General features: G+C 36.1%; 1 protein-coding gene across 2 annotated transcripts; it reads right to left on the bottom strand.

The window, feature by feature from the left end:
- Window positions 1-1,148: 1,148 nt before the first annotated feature.
- Window positions 1,149-18,737, bottom strand: LOC123961039 (GRB2-related adaptor protein 2-like). 2 transcript variants are annotated; one of them, XM_046036143.1, is made up of 7 exons: window positions 18,457-18,737; window positions 9,104-9,257; window positions 8,917-9,008; window positions 8,303-8,422; window positions 4,744-4,933; window positions 2,912-3,001; window positions 1,149-1,310 (listed from the first exon to the last, which is right to left on the bottom strand). In XM_046036143.1, exons 2-7 carry the CDS (start codon window positions 9,179-9,181, stop codon window positions 1,164-1,166), a joined length of 717 nt encoding a protein of 238 aa, XP_045892099.1. In that variant the 5' UTR covers window positions 9,182-9,257; window positions 18,457-18,737; the 3' UTR covers window positions 1,149-1,163. The 2 variants fall into 2 exon arrangements, with proteins under 2 accessions (XP_045892099.1, XP_045892100.1); XM_046036144.1 differs by lacking the exon at window positions 18,457-18,737 and adding an exon at window positions 10,727-10,912.
- Between the last annotated feature and the right edge of the window lie 698 nt (window positions 18,738-19,435).

The raw sequence follows: 19,435 nt of genomic DNA, 5'->3' as shown, positions 1-19,435 counted from the left end.
TTAAATCCAGTGCCAATTTAGTTATCCCTTGCATGTGGGATTAGGTATGTTCCACATTTGACCCACGTTCACTTTTCTTTAGTAAGCTGCAGTAATTCCAATTTGGTTGATTTTAATTGTCTAGAGTTTGCTGCATATTGAGGCTTGAAGAGTTGCCATGTGGGTGCTCTCAGCAACATTGTATGTGCCTACTTGAGTGCAAACCTGGATTAGTGCACCTGTAGTGTTGTCTCGTGGATTTATTTTTGTAAATTTACTTGGGTTTACCTAAACATACAGCCTTGGTAAGTCATACCTCAGTTCGGTCCAGTGCATTCCTAAGAATAACTTGTCACAGTGAACACTTGTGAGCTAGATTTGGTCCATGTTGATGTTGTACATGTGATTGTGTGACAACAAAGTTATTCTTTGTTTTAAGGGTGGGGGTGTTACGGCTGTATGTATTTCCCTGTGCTGTGTCCATGTTTTCTGTCTTTCAGTTCTGTTCTGGGAGTGCTCCAGCTAATTACCGAATAAGGTCCACCTGGCCTTTGAAGGCGGGCTGCTGTGCAAGTGTCAGGAGGGGACCCTTCTTGATTTGGTACTGCTAGCCTTGCTGCTTCCCAGCTGGGGCATTTTTGTATTGTGTTTTTGGTGTTCTTAATTGTCTAGTTATGTTAATAAATTCACTTGATTTGGTTGTTTTAAAGGTGTTTATTTGTGTTGAGTTTGGGTCAGTGTTGGGATGTTGTTCGTCCCATGTTGCCACCAAAGGGTGGGACGTAACAGGATATATAGTAATATTAAATACACGGATTACAGAATTTAGGGAACCAAAATGGTATGTTAGTTTGATTGAATGCATTGGAATTTGAGTACATAAATTACTAACTGGAGGATTTACAATACATTTGGCTTACTATAGAAATTATGAAACGAGTCAAGGGACAGAAAGTAAATCAGTTATGAAGGTTAATAATCACTGAATTGTTTGTCAGTCGTCAAGAAAAAAATCCAGTTTCATTATCAAATTAGAGGATATGTTTTTCTCTCTTTGATATTAGTATATATTAACTCTCTTTGGGAATTGTTTCACAGCTTTGTTTTTCTTTTTACAAATTAATAATTGGTGAAAATAAACATGACTTGTAGCCTGGACTACTACGTGAGGCATGTTTTTTTTCTCAGCACAGGAGGGAGGACGGCAGGCTGACCTGAGGGAGAGGCATGGTTTCAGACGTGCGACGGGGAGGATAAGCAGAGCTGATGGGGCTGCTTCTCCCTGTGTGACCGATGGTGTGAGCTCGCTCCTCCAGACCCACTCTCTTAGCCTGGAAGAGAAGGAAAAACAATTAAGGATAGCCAAATATTACCAGTCACAATGGTAGATTCCCAAACAGGGCCACTTGTTCCCCAGGGATTACTTCTGCAGTGGCTTGAAGGAGTATTTTAACTTATTTGAAAAAGTATGTATCCACATATCGAGTCAGTTGTAACACCTGGACACTTTGTGTTGTGATTGAGAATCTGTGAAACTAGTTAGCAAGCGAGCAGTCTTTTCAGATAGCTAAAAGTGATGGATCAGTGGTCGACACTTCTGCTGCTCCAGGTGGTATAACAAATGCAAACTTGACAGCTCAATTGTGTAAAATTCTTCTGACAATATCAGTTTATATATAGCCTAGTTGACAGTGTAAAAATAGTTAAATAAATCAAAATGAACATGGCGAGAGGTGCCAGTGAGGCGGTGCATCAGAATAATAGACCATCGTGTCATCAAACGGAAACGAGAGAAACTGGATGCTGAAAAGCTGTTGTGTAGCAGGCTGTGAAAACAAATGAAGATACAAATCTCTGACAACGACTATGAATGATCTACTTAAAGCAAACGTATTAATAGCCAAGGCTTAGGATGATGTCAGGCATATAAGACAAAAGACTATCACTGTCAGTGTGGTAAATAGAGCTGCAACAGTTCATCAATCAGTTGTTGACTATTAAATTAATGGCCAACTATTTATCTGTTAAAAAATATTTTGATTCCAAGGTGATTTTGTTTTTCTGGTTTCTTTGGGTTGTGGACAAAACAAGACATTTGAGGACATCCTCTTGCACTTTGGGAAACACTGATGCATGTTTCACTATTTTCTGACATATTAAAAACAACCAACCAATCTATTCATAGTTTTCACGTGACGTCACATTCGAAGGAAAACGCTCCCTTGGAGGGCAAAGAAGACGTTATTTTCGGCTACCTGCCAACCAATAAGCAAGTGATACACTGTTACTTTGAGTTGCTGGAAATGCTGGATGGTTGTTGTGCTTTCGGATGCACTAATCGAGGAGGAGACAAGCCTGGGCTGTGTAAAGGTGAGGTGTTCCCCACAAGGTAAACGTAAACATTACCCCAGTCGAGTGGTGGCAGTGACCTGGCTGTTTTTCAACGGTAGAAATGCTGCAGCGGATGCTGTAACGTTATATGGATCGGATAAGCCCAAAACTTGCAGTTTGTTTTCATATCTTTCTGTTTCTTAAGTTGAAAGGTGATAAAAAAATTAAATTTGACTGCTTTTGCGCCGTCTCTACGGGGGACTCACAGTGTGAGCCGCTATGTCACATGACTGAAAACTATGAATAATCGAGAAAATAATCAACAGATTGCTAAATGATGCTGGTGACAGTGACTACTGATAATAGCTTGGGTGGGAGACTACAGTCATACAGTATCGCAGCTGTTGTCTCCAACTAAATCTCAGCCAAGCTCAAACTGGATATTAACAGGTTGGTTACTTACAAACAATTGCATATGCTCATGGTCACAAAAACCAAGGTTTGCCTAACATGAAACTAAGGCATACAAACATGTCAAAATGGTCACATTGGATCTGTGGTTTTCTACAAAAGTTGTTAAGCAGAGCTAGAAAGTGCGTACCAGCTGGTTGGGAGGCTGGTCTGAAGGCCTGCGGGGTAAAGCAGCGACAGCAGCTGCATTACGCTGTTCAGGCAAACTTCCCCTCTTCACCTATAGTACGGAAACACACAGGAAATAGATAGCAGCGCACTCTGAATCAAACTAGGTACATGAGGAACTACAGTAGATTATTAAAAATAAACAAGGCAGTTTTCATTTCTGTTGTTTTTCATCTGATGTGCATAAAGACGTGTAAGCCTTGTGAACCACAGCTGGTTTTTATAGAGAAGTAAGTAAAAATATATCAAAAACGTTCATGTAAAAATAGCCAAGACATTTCAGTCTAATTAACAGGCAGTTAGCTTGCAGGCTTCCTCATTTAACTTTCTATATGACGAAAAATGCAAGCATTCATTTAACTTTCACAAAATACACTGAAACTGAGAAACTGGTGTACAAATTTGACCAAGACACACATTAACGTTGCAATAATGAATAACTGGAGCTTAAGTGAGAAGTTTGTGAATTAATTAATAGATTGACAACCATGCCTTAATGAAAATTTCGTTTAATCATTTAGTTTTATATAAGAAATATTACTATAACTATATATAATGGTTACAGCTTCTTCAATTGCTTTATTTTCTCTATTTTACATTCATTAATTGAATATCTGAGTCAGCAGGTTGTCATCACAGTGTTTTTAACAGAACTACTGATTAGTTAAAACAACTGTAAAGAAAGATTTAATTATTTTAAAGTAAAGAACATGAATGAACGGATCAAACCAACCAAGCTATATGGAATACAAACTGTAGTGATGATTTTATTTTTAACGTTTGTCTGCTGAAACATCATAATAACAGTCTTCAGAGAGTAAAAGATGTTACAGTTCATTCTGATCATTATGGTTCTTAAAACTGCACAGGGACTTTACAGTTTTCAGCTTAAACAGACGTGGATCAAGCTCAGACTTTTTAACTGGATGCTTTTATTTTCTCATAGAAACATCTCTCCTGTCCCTCCTCAACTCACTCGTTCTTGTTTTCTGTCTCTGTCTCTCCTTCGAAACTTCTTTGGTTTCATTTCCTTTTCAGGAGCTTGTCCTTTACACGATCACCGAAGCGCATATAGTCGGCGACTCTGCCTCTTCGAACCGATGTAAAACAAGGCTTCGGCATTCATTTCTACACACTGCTGCTGCACTAAGGTGTTACACAACATACAGATAGTGTATTTTCTAAAATATAAAATACATTGTGCTCTTGCTATTTCCGTTATTAAAACATTTTCATGCCTGTTTTTAAAACACATAGTGGATATCTGACAATACCAACAAGCCCTGCCCCCTTAACGCTCAACCCTACTATATGCAAATGCAACATATCTAGAAAGTTAATCGTTCCACAGAAATATAATCTGCAACTTTGCAATTTTGATTATTGTTTGAGTCTCTTTGTTTCAAGCACAAATGCCAATAAACTCACTTTCCAGCTTCTTCATTGTGAATATTTTCTGGTTTTCTTTGTCTTCTATGATTATAAACTGAATAATTTCTTTCTTTACGGGTTTTGGACTGTTGGTTGGACACAACTAGATATTTGAAGACGTTACCTTGGACGCTGGGTAACAATGAATCGAAGAACACCTGGTAGATTAGTTAATTACAGCCTAACTACTATTTGTAAGCAGACTTCTTGATGCAAAGACTGTGGTTGCACATGCACAATCTGTTTCTGAACCACAGAGAAAACCAGATACATTTTTAACAAGTAACCCACCTTAGCAGGTTACTGTGGCCTTTTGGTGACGTTAAAGAAGTCTAGTTTGAAAAATCAAAGGTATGCACTTACCGACTGGGTCATGGGGGAGCTCTTACAGTCTGGGCTGCCATCCCTGAGGTAGATCTCCCTGGTTTTAGAGATGGACGTGTTCTTGTAGAACTCCACCAGCTTGTTTAGGGAGGTGAACTTCTCAGACCACAGGAAGTACTGGCCTTTGTTGTCTTTCATCACTTTGAAGTGCTGAACGTCACTTTCGTGTCTGAGGGAAGTTAAAACACGACGGTGTCAAAGTGTTATATTAGCTGGAATTGAAGACATGATGACTCCCTGAGCTCCATAAGTCCAGAGGTTCAGCTGTTTCCTCTGCTGGATTGTCCTCTGCTGGTCAGTGTACAAAACTACAAGAGAAACGTGCAAGAAGCTTTTTTACATTCAGTAAAAACTAAATATTTAGGAGGAGTATAAATAAATTAATGTTTCAAATATTGTTTCAGTCTTTCTTGCCTTTTTATTTTTACATTTATTCATTTAGCTGACACTTTTCTCCGAAGCGACTTACAATTGCTATTTATCTCAGAGGTCACACGCCTCTGGAGCAACCAGGGGTTAAGTGTCTTGCTCAGGGACACATTGATGGATGTGTCACAGTGGTGAATTGAACCCAGGTCTCTCACACCAAAGGCATGTGTCTTACCCACTGTGCCATCACCACCCCTTTTTCAGCTTGACTAGAGGGTTATAGATAGATAGATCATGTCACTTAGAAATAAAGTAAAGTAACGTTTTCTATTGGTCCATTTAATTTTATCATTATGGAATTTACCAAAAATTATAATAAACAGTTGATTAAAAAGCTAACATTAAATTACTACTAGGGTTGAGCAAGTACTCGGCTGAAACGAGTATCATGTACAGATAATGTACTTTTAATGAGTATCATCAGAGTAAGATGTGTCAATATCCAATTTCTTATTACATTTAGCTGACGCTTTTATCCAAAGCGACTTAAAACTGCTATACATGTCAGAGGTCACACGCCTCTGGAGCAACTAGGGTTAAGTGTCTTGCTCAGGGACACAATGGTGGATGTCTGACAGTGGGAATCGAACCCAGGTCTCCCCCACCAAAGGCAAGCATCTTATCTATGCGCCATCACCACCCCTTATAAACAATAAATATATTAACTTTTTTTTAAAACTTGCTCTATAAATAGTTCTCTTACTTTTGTGAACAAAAATATTTATTTGAGGCTGTTCAGTTTTCTAATACAGCAACTTCTGATCAAGGCTTAAATTTACAGCGTCTGGTTTTCCCCGCCCATTCCAAGTACAGAAAATAATAATAATATCCCTAAACTAAACTAAACACTCCCATAAAGCACGACCATTTAACCTGTTTTTTTACACAGAAAGTTTTGGATATCAATACAAAATATTTTGGATTGTGTATATAGTGCGTATATTTTACATACTTGATTCTGATGCTCAATAATTCTACTCTTATTGTATTTTGTTCTGTCTTTTTACAATCCCTGTGATGCTGGGGATTTTTAAATTTCCCCTAAGGGGAATCACTAAAGGAACATCTTCTCTTTTCAGAATAATTAATGCTCAGTTTAAACATGCTTTACAGGATATATTATGTAAAACGTAAAATATCAGCGCTTTCATTTTTTTAAATTATTTTTTTATTATTAATTATTATAATTACAATATTTGTCTGATATTCTCCATGCCTTTTTTTTCAATTAAGTCACAACTAATAGAAGACCAGATCATTTGCACTGGAGGAATTTTATTCTCTGTTAACAGATTTGTTATTAGGAAAGAGTAACTCCCATCCTGGTGGCCATAAAGAGGTTATCAGCACATAACATGTTAAACACTTTAACAATTAAGAGCAGAGAACAGAGTTAAAGAAAGCATGACCCACTGTTCAGGTTGCGGTTTTTGCACGAGTGGTCTTAATGGCTGCAGAGATAAACTAACTGAAACTCACATTGGAGGGCTGCTGCACTCTGTTTCTGCCGTGTTTACTCTACAACTACTATGTGAAGCCCTGCAGGGTTTGCAGCACATTAGAGAAGCACTACAAGGGTCAACTGATGAGTCAGAGTTTACTCCTTTGATGGGCGTAGAGGGGAAATATTGGTTTTCAGACGATTAAGTCAGGCCACTAAGTGTCACTGACCTTTTAACAGATTTCATTAACACAGCCAGATTATTAATAATACAACTTTAATATGTGGGTATGTTGTTAAATTGTAATGGAACAAAAAAAAATCCCTGCAACAACCTCAAAGTCATGGATAGGAGGAAACCAGCCGACCACTCCCCTCTGCTCATCAATGGCTCAGTATTTCCTTGGGGTGCACAATGCTGATGACCTCAACTGGTTCCTCCACACCACCTCCGCAGTTAAGAAGTCCCAACAGCGCCTCCACTTTCTGCATAGACAGCCTCCCCCCGCCCATCCCCACCACCTTCTATAGTAGCACTGTGGAGAGCATCCTGAACAGCTTTATCGCCTGTAGGAACCTGCAGAGCGTCAGAGCTGAAGACCACGCAGCGCGTAATGAGACAGCCGAGAGGATCACTGGGGTCTACCTCCCCTGGATCCAGGACATCTACCTAAAGCGGCGTGCACTTCTGTTGCTGTTTCTTTTCACTTCTGTTGCTTCTGATGCTTGATTCAGATTTGGGTCATTCTACGCACTTTATTATGGACAAGCAACTCCATGTTCACTCTGCTTTACAGATACAGATCTGCTCTCTTGTCTCGTCTATTTTTAGTTACTGTGTTGTATGGTATCTTGTCTTGTTAGTTGTTTAATGTGATTTTATTTTCAGCACCGTGAGAAACGGCATTTTGTTCATTTGTATACTTGGTGTGTGGATAAATGACAATAAACAACCACAAGATTGTTTCTGACATCCCTAATAAATCTGATTGTTTTTCTGTTTAGACATCAGCTTTTTATATCTTCTCCCACAGTATCTGATCAGAAACATTACTGTCTTGCTGTGAACACATATGATAACCACACTGCTAACAAGTAGCATACTGGCTAGTTACAGATTAACATGAACTAATTCATCTTTCTGGTGGGTTAGGGTTTCAGCGAAGCCTGATCAAAGAAATCCACTTTAAACTGGTACTGAACTGATCACCACAACAGCCTTTATGAGACAGCATTGTGTAATTTAACCCACCATCCACCTCAACTGCACGCTGCACAATAAATCTACAATATTCTCACTACAACATCAAAACATACACACTTATGGTAAAGCTGTGTTACTACTTTATGTAGGTAAGCCAGTTAGCCGGACATGCTAACTTTACTCAAGAGTAGATAAACACACTGTTTCATCTATTCTTTACAATTTCTCTATTGTATTTTTTATTTAAGAGAGGGTTAAAAAATGAAGCGCCATAGAAACATATTTAGTATCTCTTGTACTACAGTGCTGTGAAGCTAAGCTATGATTTAATATATTAGGGGAGGGGGTTTAGCAAATTAGCCAAATTTAGAGTGAGACATGAAATAGGTCAACACCAGAGAAGACTTCAAGACAGAGCCAGGACCAGAGGCCGTTAAAGTGCACTTTCTGAGGTCTTCACTCACTTGACAGAGATGGAGAAGTCTCCAGGGGAGCTCTGGCAGCCTCGGATCACAAAGTCTCCCACATCTTTGTGCCTCAGGAGATCCTCTGCAGCGCTGCGAGTGGCGTTTTCCTGAAACCATCTGGACACAAACACACACGATATAATGCTGCTGTTCATCTGGTGTAAACCACACACACACACTTAACAGTCAGTGTCACATAACCTGTTATTATTTTTGCTTAAAAAGTACGGCTTTTTTGTCCACAAGCCCCAAAATGACCCATAATAATCTTTTAGTTCTTTTTGATTATAGTCCTGTTCCTTGTCGTTGTGAAAGGGAACTTTTTGGAGTTTATCAGGAAGTCAGAATTAGTCCAAGTAACAATGAACCAAAGAATGGCAGAGGCACAAACTTTTTTTTTATCTTCTTGCTGTGTTTTATGTGCAGTCCTGCTGCAAAATTAGACACTGTTGTCGCTGTGATATTGGGACCTTGAAATGGTTTGCACAGGTAGAATCCGGAGGATTTGTGCCTTTAGTTTCGCAGAAGTTGAGTTAGGATTAAACTGAATGCCCTCTTAAATAAAGTAATAAACTGCTTTCCAGGTCCACTGCTGGTTTGATAGCTCTCACCTCGGATTCTGCATCTCGATGTAGTTTTGCGGTACAAATCCTTCCTGTCCGTGCATCTCAGCTTTATACCAATCGTCCTGTGGGCTTAAAATCTGATCAGAAAAAATAAAGACACGAGACGTCATACAAAGTTAATAAAACATTTTGAAGCCACGTTGAGTTCATCTTCCAATCAACAAACACTGACCTTAAGTATATCGCCCTTTCTGAAGCTGAGCTCGTCTTCTGCTGTTGCAGAAAAATCATACTTTCCTCTGGCTTCCATCACGACTGGCTGAAGTGTCGGAAAGATTTAACAAATGAAGAATAAGGGGGGATCAGAGATTCAATGCCGAGTGTTTCTGTGCAGGGAGAAAGAAAAATGCAGTTTTAAAATGACTAATATCAGCTTTTCAGCATAAAGTTACACAGTTAAAATCAGTTGTGTCTATATATGGAGCTTCAAAGTGCACGTTAGACCAGAATCTGATCTCTGCAGAGAGACACTTCTCTCTCTGAAGTGTCAACATGCTGGTGAGATGTCACTGTTTTTAGACTAATACTTACCAGCTGTGGTTTTGTCAGGGTCACAAGACTGTCTTTCAGAAGTCACAAGATGATTTTAAAACTGTTCAAAGTGTAGTATGAACAGTTTGTTACAGTTTGTAGTTTGACTGAATTTATCATATTTCCAATCTTTTGATTAAAAGTGTTTTTGCAGCTTGTAGTCTCAGAATAATCAATGAAACTGCAATGACGCATTGCAGTTTCATGGGGGGTTGTGCGATGGACTATTTCAGAACATAACATCTCTGCAAGAAATGAATAAATGTATTTCCCAAAATGTCAAACTATTCTTTGGCAAGAACAAGAATATAGAGACATAAAATTCTCATAAAACTCTCATATAACTCTTCATTACGTATGGGTAACATTAGGTTTAATAAAAATGATAAAGGTCAAATGCATTTAAATCATGAAATACATGTAAAGGAGCACATTTAATTATTTTAATTTTAGTTAACAAGGTGCATCTGCATGTAAGACTTCAAGATATAGAGTTGATTTTGAACATTTCTTACACAATAGTCTTAATTTTTCAGACTCCTGTTTGGTTTTTAGGGGTATGATAACAGGGAACAAGATGTTGACTGCATATAAACACTAAAAACACCAACAGCGTACGTTATTCTGCATTGTTTGATTGTTTAATAGTTCCTGTTACTTCTGTGATCATGTGTGACACAGCTATCAGGCTGCAAGCTCTTGACATGAATGAAGGACATGAAATGACATGTAGAGAGTAAAGGAATTGGAAAAAAAATATTTGTAATCTATTTTTAAATCATGTAGAGTGACAAAGGCCACTTCCTCATTTACTGTTTGCCTCCAGATACACAAACAGGACATGAATGCAGAGGTCAACACATCATTAGTGAAAATTAAATTCTCCAATTAAAGAGTTTGATCAAATGTTGAATTTAGGCTACAGTCAGAATTTGAATCCCATGATAGCAGTTACTGTATCTTGGGTGTTACATTTGGTTATTTTCCCACAGACGTGAAGAATAAAAACCTTCCCTCTCTTTGTGGTTACAAAGTGAAGGATGTGGTGAGATATCGTGACAAAAAACCTGACTCTATCTTCAGTTTACTCATGCAGCTGTAGAGCGCTTTGCAAGTTTACACATTTCTTCTTTGAACTCAAGTACCATAGGAGTAGATATAGTGCTGTAAAATACCCACTAAATTCCCTTTTCCCATGGGCCTAACAAACATCCCTTGATCAAGAGATTCGTCATATTTCTATGTACACAGCTCTTAAGATTACCTTAAATTCCTGAATGTTAGTCCTCATGTTTATCTTTTTGAGGGTAGAAGATCCCTTAAACATACCTCAAATTCATTGAGTGGTAAAATTGGCAGTCGCCAGGGGGTATGTGAAAAGACTACTTAGTTAGCTATGAATTAAATTCAAATGAACACATTTGGAACATGAGATGTAGTGTTAATGAAGGGATACTTAAATGTATCTGACAGGACTGATAGGGTATGTGAAAAAAACATGTAATAGATGGTTAAAACAGTTAGCTAAAAGTACTGGATACAAAGTGAAAAAGTTAAAAGTAATGGCTAAATGGTTGAAACAGTAAGCTATACATAATGGATTAACGATTTATCAGCTAAACGTAATGGATAAGCAGTTGAAACTTTTAGCTAAATGTAATGGATAAACGATTGAAATGGCTAAAAGTAATGGCTAAATAGTTTAAACAGTTAGCTATACATAATGGATTAACAGTTGAAACAGCTAAAAGTAATTGATAAACTGTTGAAACTGTAAGTTAAATGTAATGGATAAACGATTGAAATGACTAAAAGTAGTGGCTAAATGGTTGAAACAGCTGCAAGTGATGGATAAATGATTGAAACAACTAAAAGTAGTGGCTAAATGGTTGAAACAGCTGCAAGTGATGGATAAATGATTGAAACGGCTAAAAGTAATTGCTAAATGAATGAATCAGTTAGCTAAATGTAATGGATAAATGACTGAAACGGCTAAAAGTAATGGCTAAATGGTTGAAACAGTTAGCTAAATGTGACGGATAAATGATTGAAACTGTTAGCTAAAAGTGATGGATAAACAGTTAACAGCTAAAAGTGATGAACAAACAGTTGAAAGAGTTAGCTAAAAGTGATGGATAAACAGGTGAAACAGTTAGCTGTCTATAATGGATTAACGATTGAAACAACTAAAAGTGATGGATAAACAGTTGAAAAAGATATCTAAAAGTGATGGATAAACAATTGAAAGAGATATCTAAAAGTGATGGATCAACAAATGTAAGAGTTAGCTAAATGAAATGGATAAATTATTGAAACAGCTAAAAGTGATGGATAAACAGTTGAAACTGTTAGCTAAATGAAATGGATAAAGGATTGAAACAGCTAAAAGTGATGGATAAACAGTTGAAAGAGTTAGCTAAAAGTGACAGATAAACAGGTGAAACTGTTAGCTAAATGTAATGGATAAAGGATTGAAACAGCTAAAAGAGATGGATAAACAGTTGAAAGAGATATCTGAAAGGGATGGATAAACAATTGAAAGAGTTAGCTAAAAGTGATAGATAAACAGGTGAAACAGCTAAAAGTGATGGATAAACAGTTGAAAGAGTTAGCTAAAAGTCACAGATAAACAGGTGAAACTGTTAGCTAAATGAAATGGATAAAGGATTGAAACAGCTAAAAGTGATGGATAAACAGTTGAAAGAGATATCTGAAAGGGATGGATAAACAATTGAAAGAGTTAGCTAAAAGTGATAGATAAACAGGTGAAACAGCTAAAAGTGATGGATAAACAGTTGAAAGAGTTAGCTAAAAGTCACAGATAAACAGGTGAAACTGTTAGCTAAATGAAATGGATAAAGGATTGAAACAGCTAAAAGTGATGGATAAACAGTTGAAAGAGATATCTGAAAGGGATGGATAAACAATTGAAAGAGTTAGCTAAAAGTGATAGATAAACAGGTGAAACAGCTAAAAGTGATGGATAAACAGTTGAAAGAGTTAGCTAAAAGTCACAGATAAACAGGTGAAACTGTTAGCTAAATGAAATGGATAAAGGATTGAAACAGCTAAAAGTGATGGATAAACAGTTGAAAGAGATATCTGAAAGGGATGGATAAACAATTGAAAGAGTTAGCTAAAAGTGATAGATAAACAGGTGAAACAGCTAAAAGTGATGGATAAACAGTTGAAAGAGTTAGCTAAAAGTCACAGATAAACAGGTGAAACTGTTAGCTAAATGAAATGGATAAAGGATTGAAACAGCTAAAAGTGATGGATAAACAGTTGAAAGAGATATCTGAAAGGGATGGATAAACAATTGAAAGAGTTAGCTAAAAGTGATAGATAAACAGGTGAAACAGCTAAAAGTGAAGGATAAACAGTTAAACAGTTAGCTAAAAGTACTAAATAAACAGTTGAAACTGTAAGCTAAATGTAATGGATAAACGGTTGAAAAAGTTAGCACAAAGTAATATTAAATGCTTGAAACATGCATCTTCACACTACAAATGCAACTTTGACTAAACGACGTAAACAGAGTTAAATAAATTTTTTTTTTCAAACAACTAGTATATCATCATCAAAATTCCAATTTTTATGACCAAAACATAGTAAATAAAGTCGGTTGTTCAGTAATTGTCCCCTCCATGGTCACTTCTTCAAGACATGTTTCACCTTAATCTCGGTGTGAAAAGAAGGGTTAAAGTTTAGATGGTCCCTGAAAATTTTAAAAAAAGACTGAACTGCTGACTATGTGTTAAAATGCAGAAATAAATAAAGGGGAAATAAAGTACACTTTTAGTACGCCAAGCTGTTTCTGCATGACTTCAGGGGATTTCTGTTATCTCATCTCTAATATCTAACTTACACCTCGCCTGCTTATGTCTACATTTCATGATTGATGTTGCAAGGTCTTATCAACTTCCACACCTTGTATCTTGTAACAGAAACAACTGAAAAGTTGTTCTCCCATAAAATTAGGTTTGTATTTGTTATGTATTGGAAGTGCAAAATGCCAGCAATCCCTTTAATTCCTTCACTTTCTGTCTATTAGGAGACAAATTCAAATACCAATTTTATGAAAATGTGAAGTTATTAGGGTGGGTATCATTACAGCCTCCAAATAATAGCTAAAGCTCCAGATTTTAAATTAATGCAATGGTACCAATTGGATCTTTTGAGTCCATGCTCACCAGATTAAAATATAGTTCAGATGAGCTTTTTTGGACTTCGACTTTGGACTAGACTTTCAACCTGTTTAGTTTTCAAGCAACTCTTGCTGTGGATGTTGTTTTCTTTTCATTCAATTGTGGTCTAGGTCTTTCACTTCTCTATGTACTGTTTAATTATTTATTTATTTAACATTTTTTTATCTGATACCGTGTCTTGTAATAGTGTTCACTCGTGAAAGGCTGCCATGTCAAGAAGAAAAAGACTATTTTGACTTTGTATAAGTTAGCATATGGGCATATTTGCAATTCTAGTTGCACTTGTTGGCATGTGTCAGTGCAGGATCAAACCACAAAAGTGCTGAAAGTGAGCTGGTCAGCATTTCACAACTCGTGCACGTGGTTCTCCTGCACATGTAGCCTACTTTTAGAGTCATCTTTATTATGCTTGACATGTATTTGAAATGTTAATTTACTTTACAGAGAAATAGGAGATGCTACATCTTGACAATGTACTTTACACAAGGGCAGCAACTAACAGTTATTTTCATTACTGATTAATGTGCTAATTATAGTGTCTATTTGTATTTTTTTAGATGAAAAAATGTCTAGAAATAATCTTCAAATGTTTTGTTTTGCCTGACCAACTGCCAAAAACTCAAAGATCTTCAATTTACTATCACACGGCTAGGCAAATATTCACATTTGTGAAGCTGGAACGAGTAAAACTTTTTTTTTAATTGATAGTGATTAATGTGTTCTGTACACTGGGGATGTAAGGATGTTGTTCAGTGTCTTTTTGAGTGTATTTAATAGATTTCAAGGATATGTTTTGTTGATAGACTATATCATCAGGGAGCATTTTTTCAATAATAATAACAACCAACTGCAATTAATAGTTTCAGTTGTGAGAAGTGTTGCTTGCAGTGTTGCATTAAGTTTCAATGTACTATCTACGGGGGGTTTCTTTCTCAGTTTGCACCTGCATTATAAACTGAACGGTCTGTGTGCAGACTCCCATACAGATGCAAATTGTTTTTTTTATCAGAGAAGGGAAGCAGCAAAAACTGTTTGTCTGGAGCTATCAGACTGTTCTCCATCTATAAAACAAGTTTTTTTTACCAGGAGTGCAGAAGAAGTCAGATATTTAACTTAAGTAAAAGTACTCAGAATTCAGAAAAGTCCATGTGCGTGTTATACTATACTTCCTTTTACAAGATCATCATGTGTTTTCAAAAAAATGTAGTAGAGTAAAAATGTCTGTGACGATGGAGTCATAGTAAAAAGTACAATATTTCCCTCTGACACATGGTGAAGTAGAAGTATAAAGCAGCGTAAAATGTACAAGTACTTGAGTAAATGTACTTAGTTACTTTCCACCACTGTACACGACTACTACAGGTAATTTTTAAAGTTACAACAGGAACAGCAGACAGACAGTCAGGCGAAATTAGGCAAAGCATCCCAATAAACATCCAAGTACATCACGGTCACCATTGCAGAACTGGCACACCTCTCTTCAAAACATTTACATTTCAGGAATCACACTGAGCCAGAACAAACATAACAAACAGCTGGAGGTCAAAGTACTCATTCTGCAGTAAAATGTCTCCTGCGACTGTTATCCGATATGTTACTCCGATTATTATATATCACATTTTTAGATTGTTAATCATGATGCATCAATGTGAGAGCAGCATGTTACTGTTGCTCAAGAGCTAGTTTTAACTACTTTACGTACTGTTAGGTAGTTATAATTACTTCATATACACTCACCTAGTTTACCTACTTTATGTAGTTAGGTAGTTTAACTACTTTATGTACAGTTACCTAGTTTTAATTACTTTATATACAGTTACCTAGTTTTAACTACTTTATGTACAGTTAGCTAGTTTTAATTACTTTATATACAATCAGCTAGTTTAACTACTTTATCTACAGTTAGGTAGTTTAACTACTTTATGTACAGTTAGCTAATTTAACTACTCTATGTACACTTAGCTAGTTTAACTACTTTATGTACAGTTAGCTAGTTTTAATTACATTATATACAATCAGCTAGTTTAACTACTTTATCTACAATTAGCTGGTTTAACTACTTTATGTACAGTTAGCTAATTTAACTACTTTATGAACAGTTAGCTAGTTTAACTACTTTATGTACAGTTAGCTAATTTAACTACTTTATGTACAGTTAGCTAATTTAACTGCTTTATGAACAGTTAGCTAGTTTAACTACTTTATGTACAGTTAGCTAATTTAACTACTTTATGAACAGTTAGCTAGTTTAACTACTTTATGTACAGTTAGCTAATTTAACTACTTTATGTACAGTTAGCTAATTTAACTGCTTTATGAACAGTTAGCTAGTTTAACTACTTTATGTACAGTTAGCTAATTTAACTACTTTATGAACAGTTAGCTAGTTTAACTACTTTATGTACAGTTAGCTAATTTAACTACTTTATGTACAGTTAGCTAATTTAACTGCTTTATGAACAGTTAGCTAGTTTAACTACTTTATGTACAGTTAGCTAATTTAACTACTTTATGAACAGTTAGCTAGTTTAACTACTTTATGTACAGTTAGCTAATTTAACTACTTTATGTACAGTTAGCTAATTTAACTGCTTTATGAACAGTTAGCTAGTTTAACTACTTTATGTACAGTTAGCTAATTTAACTACTTTATGAACAGTTAGCTAGTTTAACTACTTTATGTACAGTTAGCTAATTTAACTACTTTATGTACAGTTAGCTAATTTAACTGCTTTATGAACAGTTAGCTAGTTTAACTACTTTATGTACAGTTAGCTAATTTAACTACTTTATGAACAGTTAGCTAGTTTAACTACTTTATGTACAGTTAGCTAATTTAACTACTTTATGTACAGTTAGCTAATTTAACTGCTTTATGAACAGTTAGCTAGTTTAACTACGTTATGTACAGTTAGCTAGTTTAACTACTTTATGTACAGTTAGCTAATTTAACTACTTTATGTACGTTTAGCTAGTTTAAATACTTTATGTACAGTTAACTAGTTTACCTACTTTATGTACAGTTAGCTAATTTAACTACTTTATGTACGTTTAGCTAGTTTACCTACTTTATGAACAGTTAGCTAGTTTAACTACTTTATGTACAGTTAGCTAGTTTAACTACTTTATGTACAGTTAGCTAATTTAACTACTTTATGTACGGTTAGCTAATTTAACTACTTTATGTACGTTTAGCTATTTTAACTACTTTATGAACAGTTAGTTAGTTTACCTACTTTATGTACAGTTAGCTAATTTAACTACTTTATGTACAGTTAGCTAGTTTACCTACTTTATGTACAGTTAGCTAATTTAACTACTTTATGTACAGTTAGCTAATTTAACTACTCTATACACAGTTAATTAACACATTTTTACTACTTTATGTACAGTTAGATAGTTCAGTCCAGTGGTTCCCAACCCAGAGGTCGGGCCCCTCTAAAATATAACCATATAAATCTGAGGGTTGAGAGACCATTAATGGGAGAAATAAAGAAAAAAATAAGTTCTGATACACAAATCTTTTTTCAGTTTTGAGGATATTTTCTAATCTTTGCTTTTTTTATTGAAATATTGGATCATCTGAACAGTTACTTAAATGAAACCATGTGAGAGGTTTGGATAGGAAATGCCTCTTTGGTGGAACTTATAACAACTCGTAGACATCTGACATATGATATCAGACATATGTGACAAGAAGCCTCAACCAGACACTGCTTTTTGTAGGGCTGAATCTAACTAAAAATCAATTTTCCTTAACGATTAATTTGATTATCTGCACTGTACATTCGATTATCTATCTATCTATCTATCTATGTGACTAATTCATTAATCGACCGTAAGTTTGAAATACATACCTTTTGGCTGTTGGAAATCTTAATGGGCAACTATTTTCTGACATGTTAATAACAAAATGGTTATATGAGAAAACAATTGGCAGATTAATAATCGCTACTGAAAATAATCATTAGCTGCAGCCCTATGACATTGTGGCTGATGTCAGTCAACTCATCCCTCAGTATTGTTAATGAGCTGACTCTTGTGTTTTCTTTCACCACAGAGTGGAGAAGGGTGTGTACCATGTTTGCAGCGGAGGATGTCTTGACTTGAGGTCCTCACACAACTTTGGCATCAGAGATCAAATAGGGCATTGACCTCTACTCAATGTCTGACCTCTCTGGTGACAGGAATGCAGGGATCCCAACTGATTTACACAGATATTAAACATATGTTTCTGAACTGATGAAACTGTGAATGATATTTTATCAGATTTGACCTCCATTAACTGTCTGTCTCACACCAACAATAGCTTTTAATTCCAGTTCCCCAATGTGAGGGGAGTAAAAACATGCAACTGGTCTCCAAACAAGATAGATAAAATAGTTAAAGTTAGTAATCTAACAATAAATAAAAGAGAAATTAGACATTGAGATCTAACCTGCAGTATAACTGCGTGATTGCAGCGCAGCCCCCTGTAGGTGCCCATATAATAGGTTAGTTAGTGTCAAATATTATGTTTAATGTGGTGATGAATGTTATATTGTAGATACAGCAGAGATTTCAATAAGGGCTTCATTCAATAAAGAAAAAGGCATATTGTAAAGATTGCAGTAAAAAAAAAAATTCACGAAAGGTGGAGATGAACGAAAAAGAGAGAAATACAGAAGGAGAAAGAGGAAGAGGACTGAGCTGTAACTAAAATGATTTTTTTTTTTTTTTTACAAGGAAGTATGGTGTTTGATTCTTACCAGGTTTTCTGATATTTGATCAACATGGTTTATCTTACCTTTGTTTCCTCGTCTGAGGAGAGGTCTTCAACTTGTGGTGAGTTTATTCTAAGGCTGGCCTCTTCTCCTTCCGAAGTGTGAACACAGCAGCATATTTAGGCCCAAAAAAATGTTTACATAAAACAAATACAAATCCTGGTTTGTGTGAAGAATGTCTTCCCGCTCTGTTGACTGCTTGAACTCGAGTAAAGACAGAAGATTTACGAGCTCCGCGGGTCTCTGCTCTCTGCGGTCGTCGCTCTGAAGCTCTGCCGCAGCTGCTCGCCGAGACCCGCCTCTCTTCAAAGTGCCGCAACTTCCGTCCTTATTTTCAGAATAAAACTCCACTTGTTGCAGAATTTTTCAAACTCACAAGTCTGATTATGTTTTCAAAAATCCGCTTATTTGCTTTCTTGCCGATAGTTTCATGAGACTGATACCACTCTCATGTTTGTCTGTTTAAATATGAAGCTACAGCGAGCAGCCGGTTAGCTTAGCTTAGCATAATGACTGAAAAACCATCTGTGTAAAGCTGAAAACTTTCCCTGGCTCGTCCAGCATAATAAAATATGCCTACAAGCACAACAAATTAACACACTGTATATTTTTTGTTCAAAATCAACAAATTGCTTTTTCACAGGGTGGTGTTAATGTGTCAGATCTTGGCTTGGACCAGTAACTTCCTGGTGTCCTATTCCAACAAAAAATGTTGGTTTTGGGTTAAAAAAACCACTAAATTGTTGGGCTTTCGAAGTGCTGCTGGGAGAATTTACTTAAGTGAATAAGGAGAAATGTTGCAGTTGAAATTCACCAATTTTCAGTGAGGGGGCCATTGTAGAGTAAATAATTTTTAGCTAGATAATCAAACGTTTTGGTGGAAAAAGTTAGTGAACTTATTACAAGCAGAGTATTTGTACTATATGTCTTAAAAAGGACCGGAAAGGATCTTTAGAATAAAAACATGAGCATGAAATTCTTGTTGTGTCTAGTAGACTGGTA

Source organism: Micropterus dolomieu, linkage group LG21 (genome assembly GCF_021292245.1).
Source record: "Micropterus dolomieu isolate WLL.071019.BEF.003 ecotype Adirondacks linkage group LG21, ASM2129224v1, whole genome shotgun sequence".
NCBI classification, from domain to species: domain Eukaryota; kingdom Metazoa; phylum Chordata; class Actinopteri; order Centrarchiformes; family Centrarchidae; genus Micropterus; species Micropterus dolomieu.
This window is presented reverse-complemented; position numbering and strand designations above follow the sequence as displayed.

Excerpts from the sequence above, each read along its gene's own strand:
- LOC123961039 (XM_046036143.1), bottom strand. The coding sequence starts at position 9,181 with ATGGAAGCCAGAGGAAAGTATGATTTTTCTGCAACAGCAGAAGACGAG. Across the intron at positions 4,934-8,302 it reads GACTTCTCCATCTCTGTCAA|ACACGAAAGTGACGTTCAGC; the intron begins GTGAGTGAAGAC and ends AACTTCCCTCAG. Across the intron at positions 3,002-4,743 it reads GCTCCCCCATGACCCAGTCG|GTGAAGAGGGGAAGTTTGCC; the intron begins GTAAGTGCATAC and ends TCCGTACTATAG.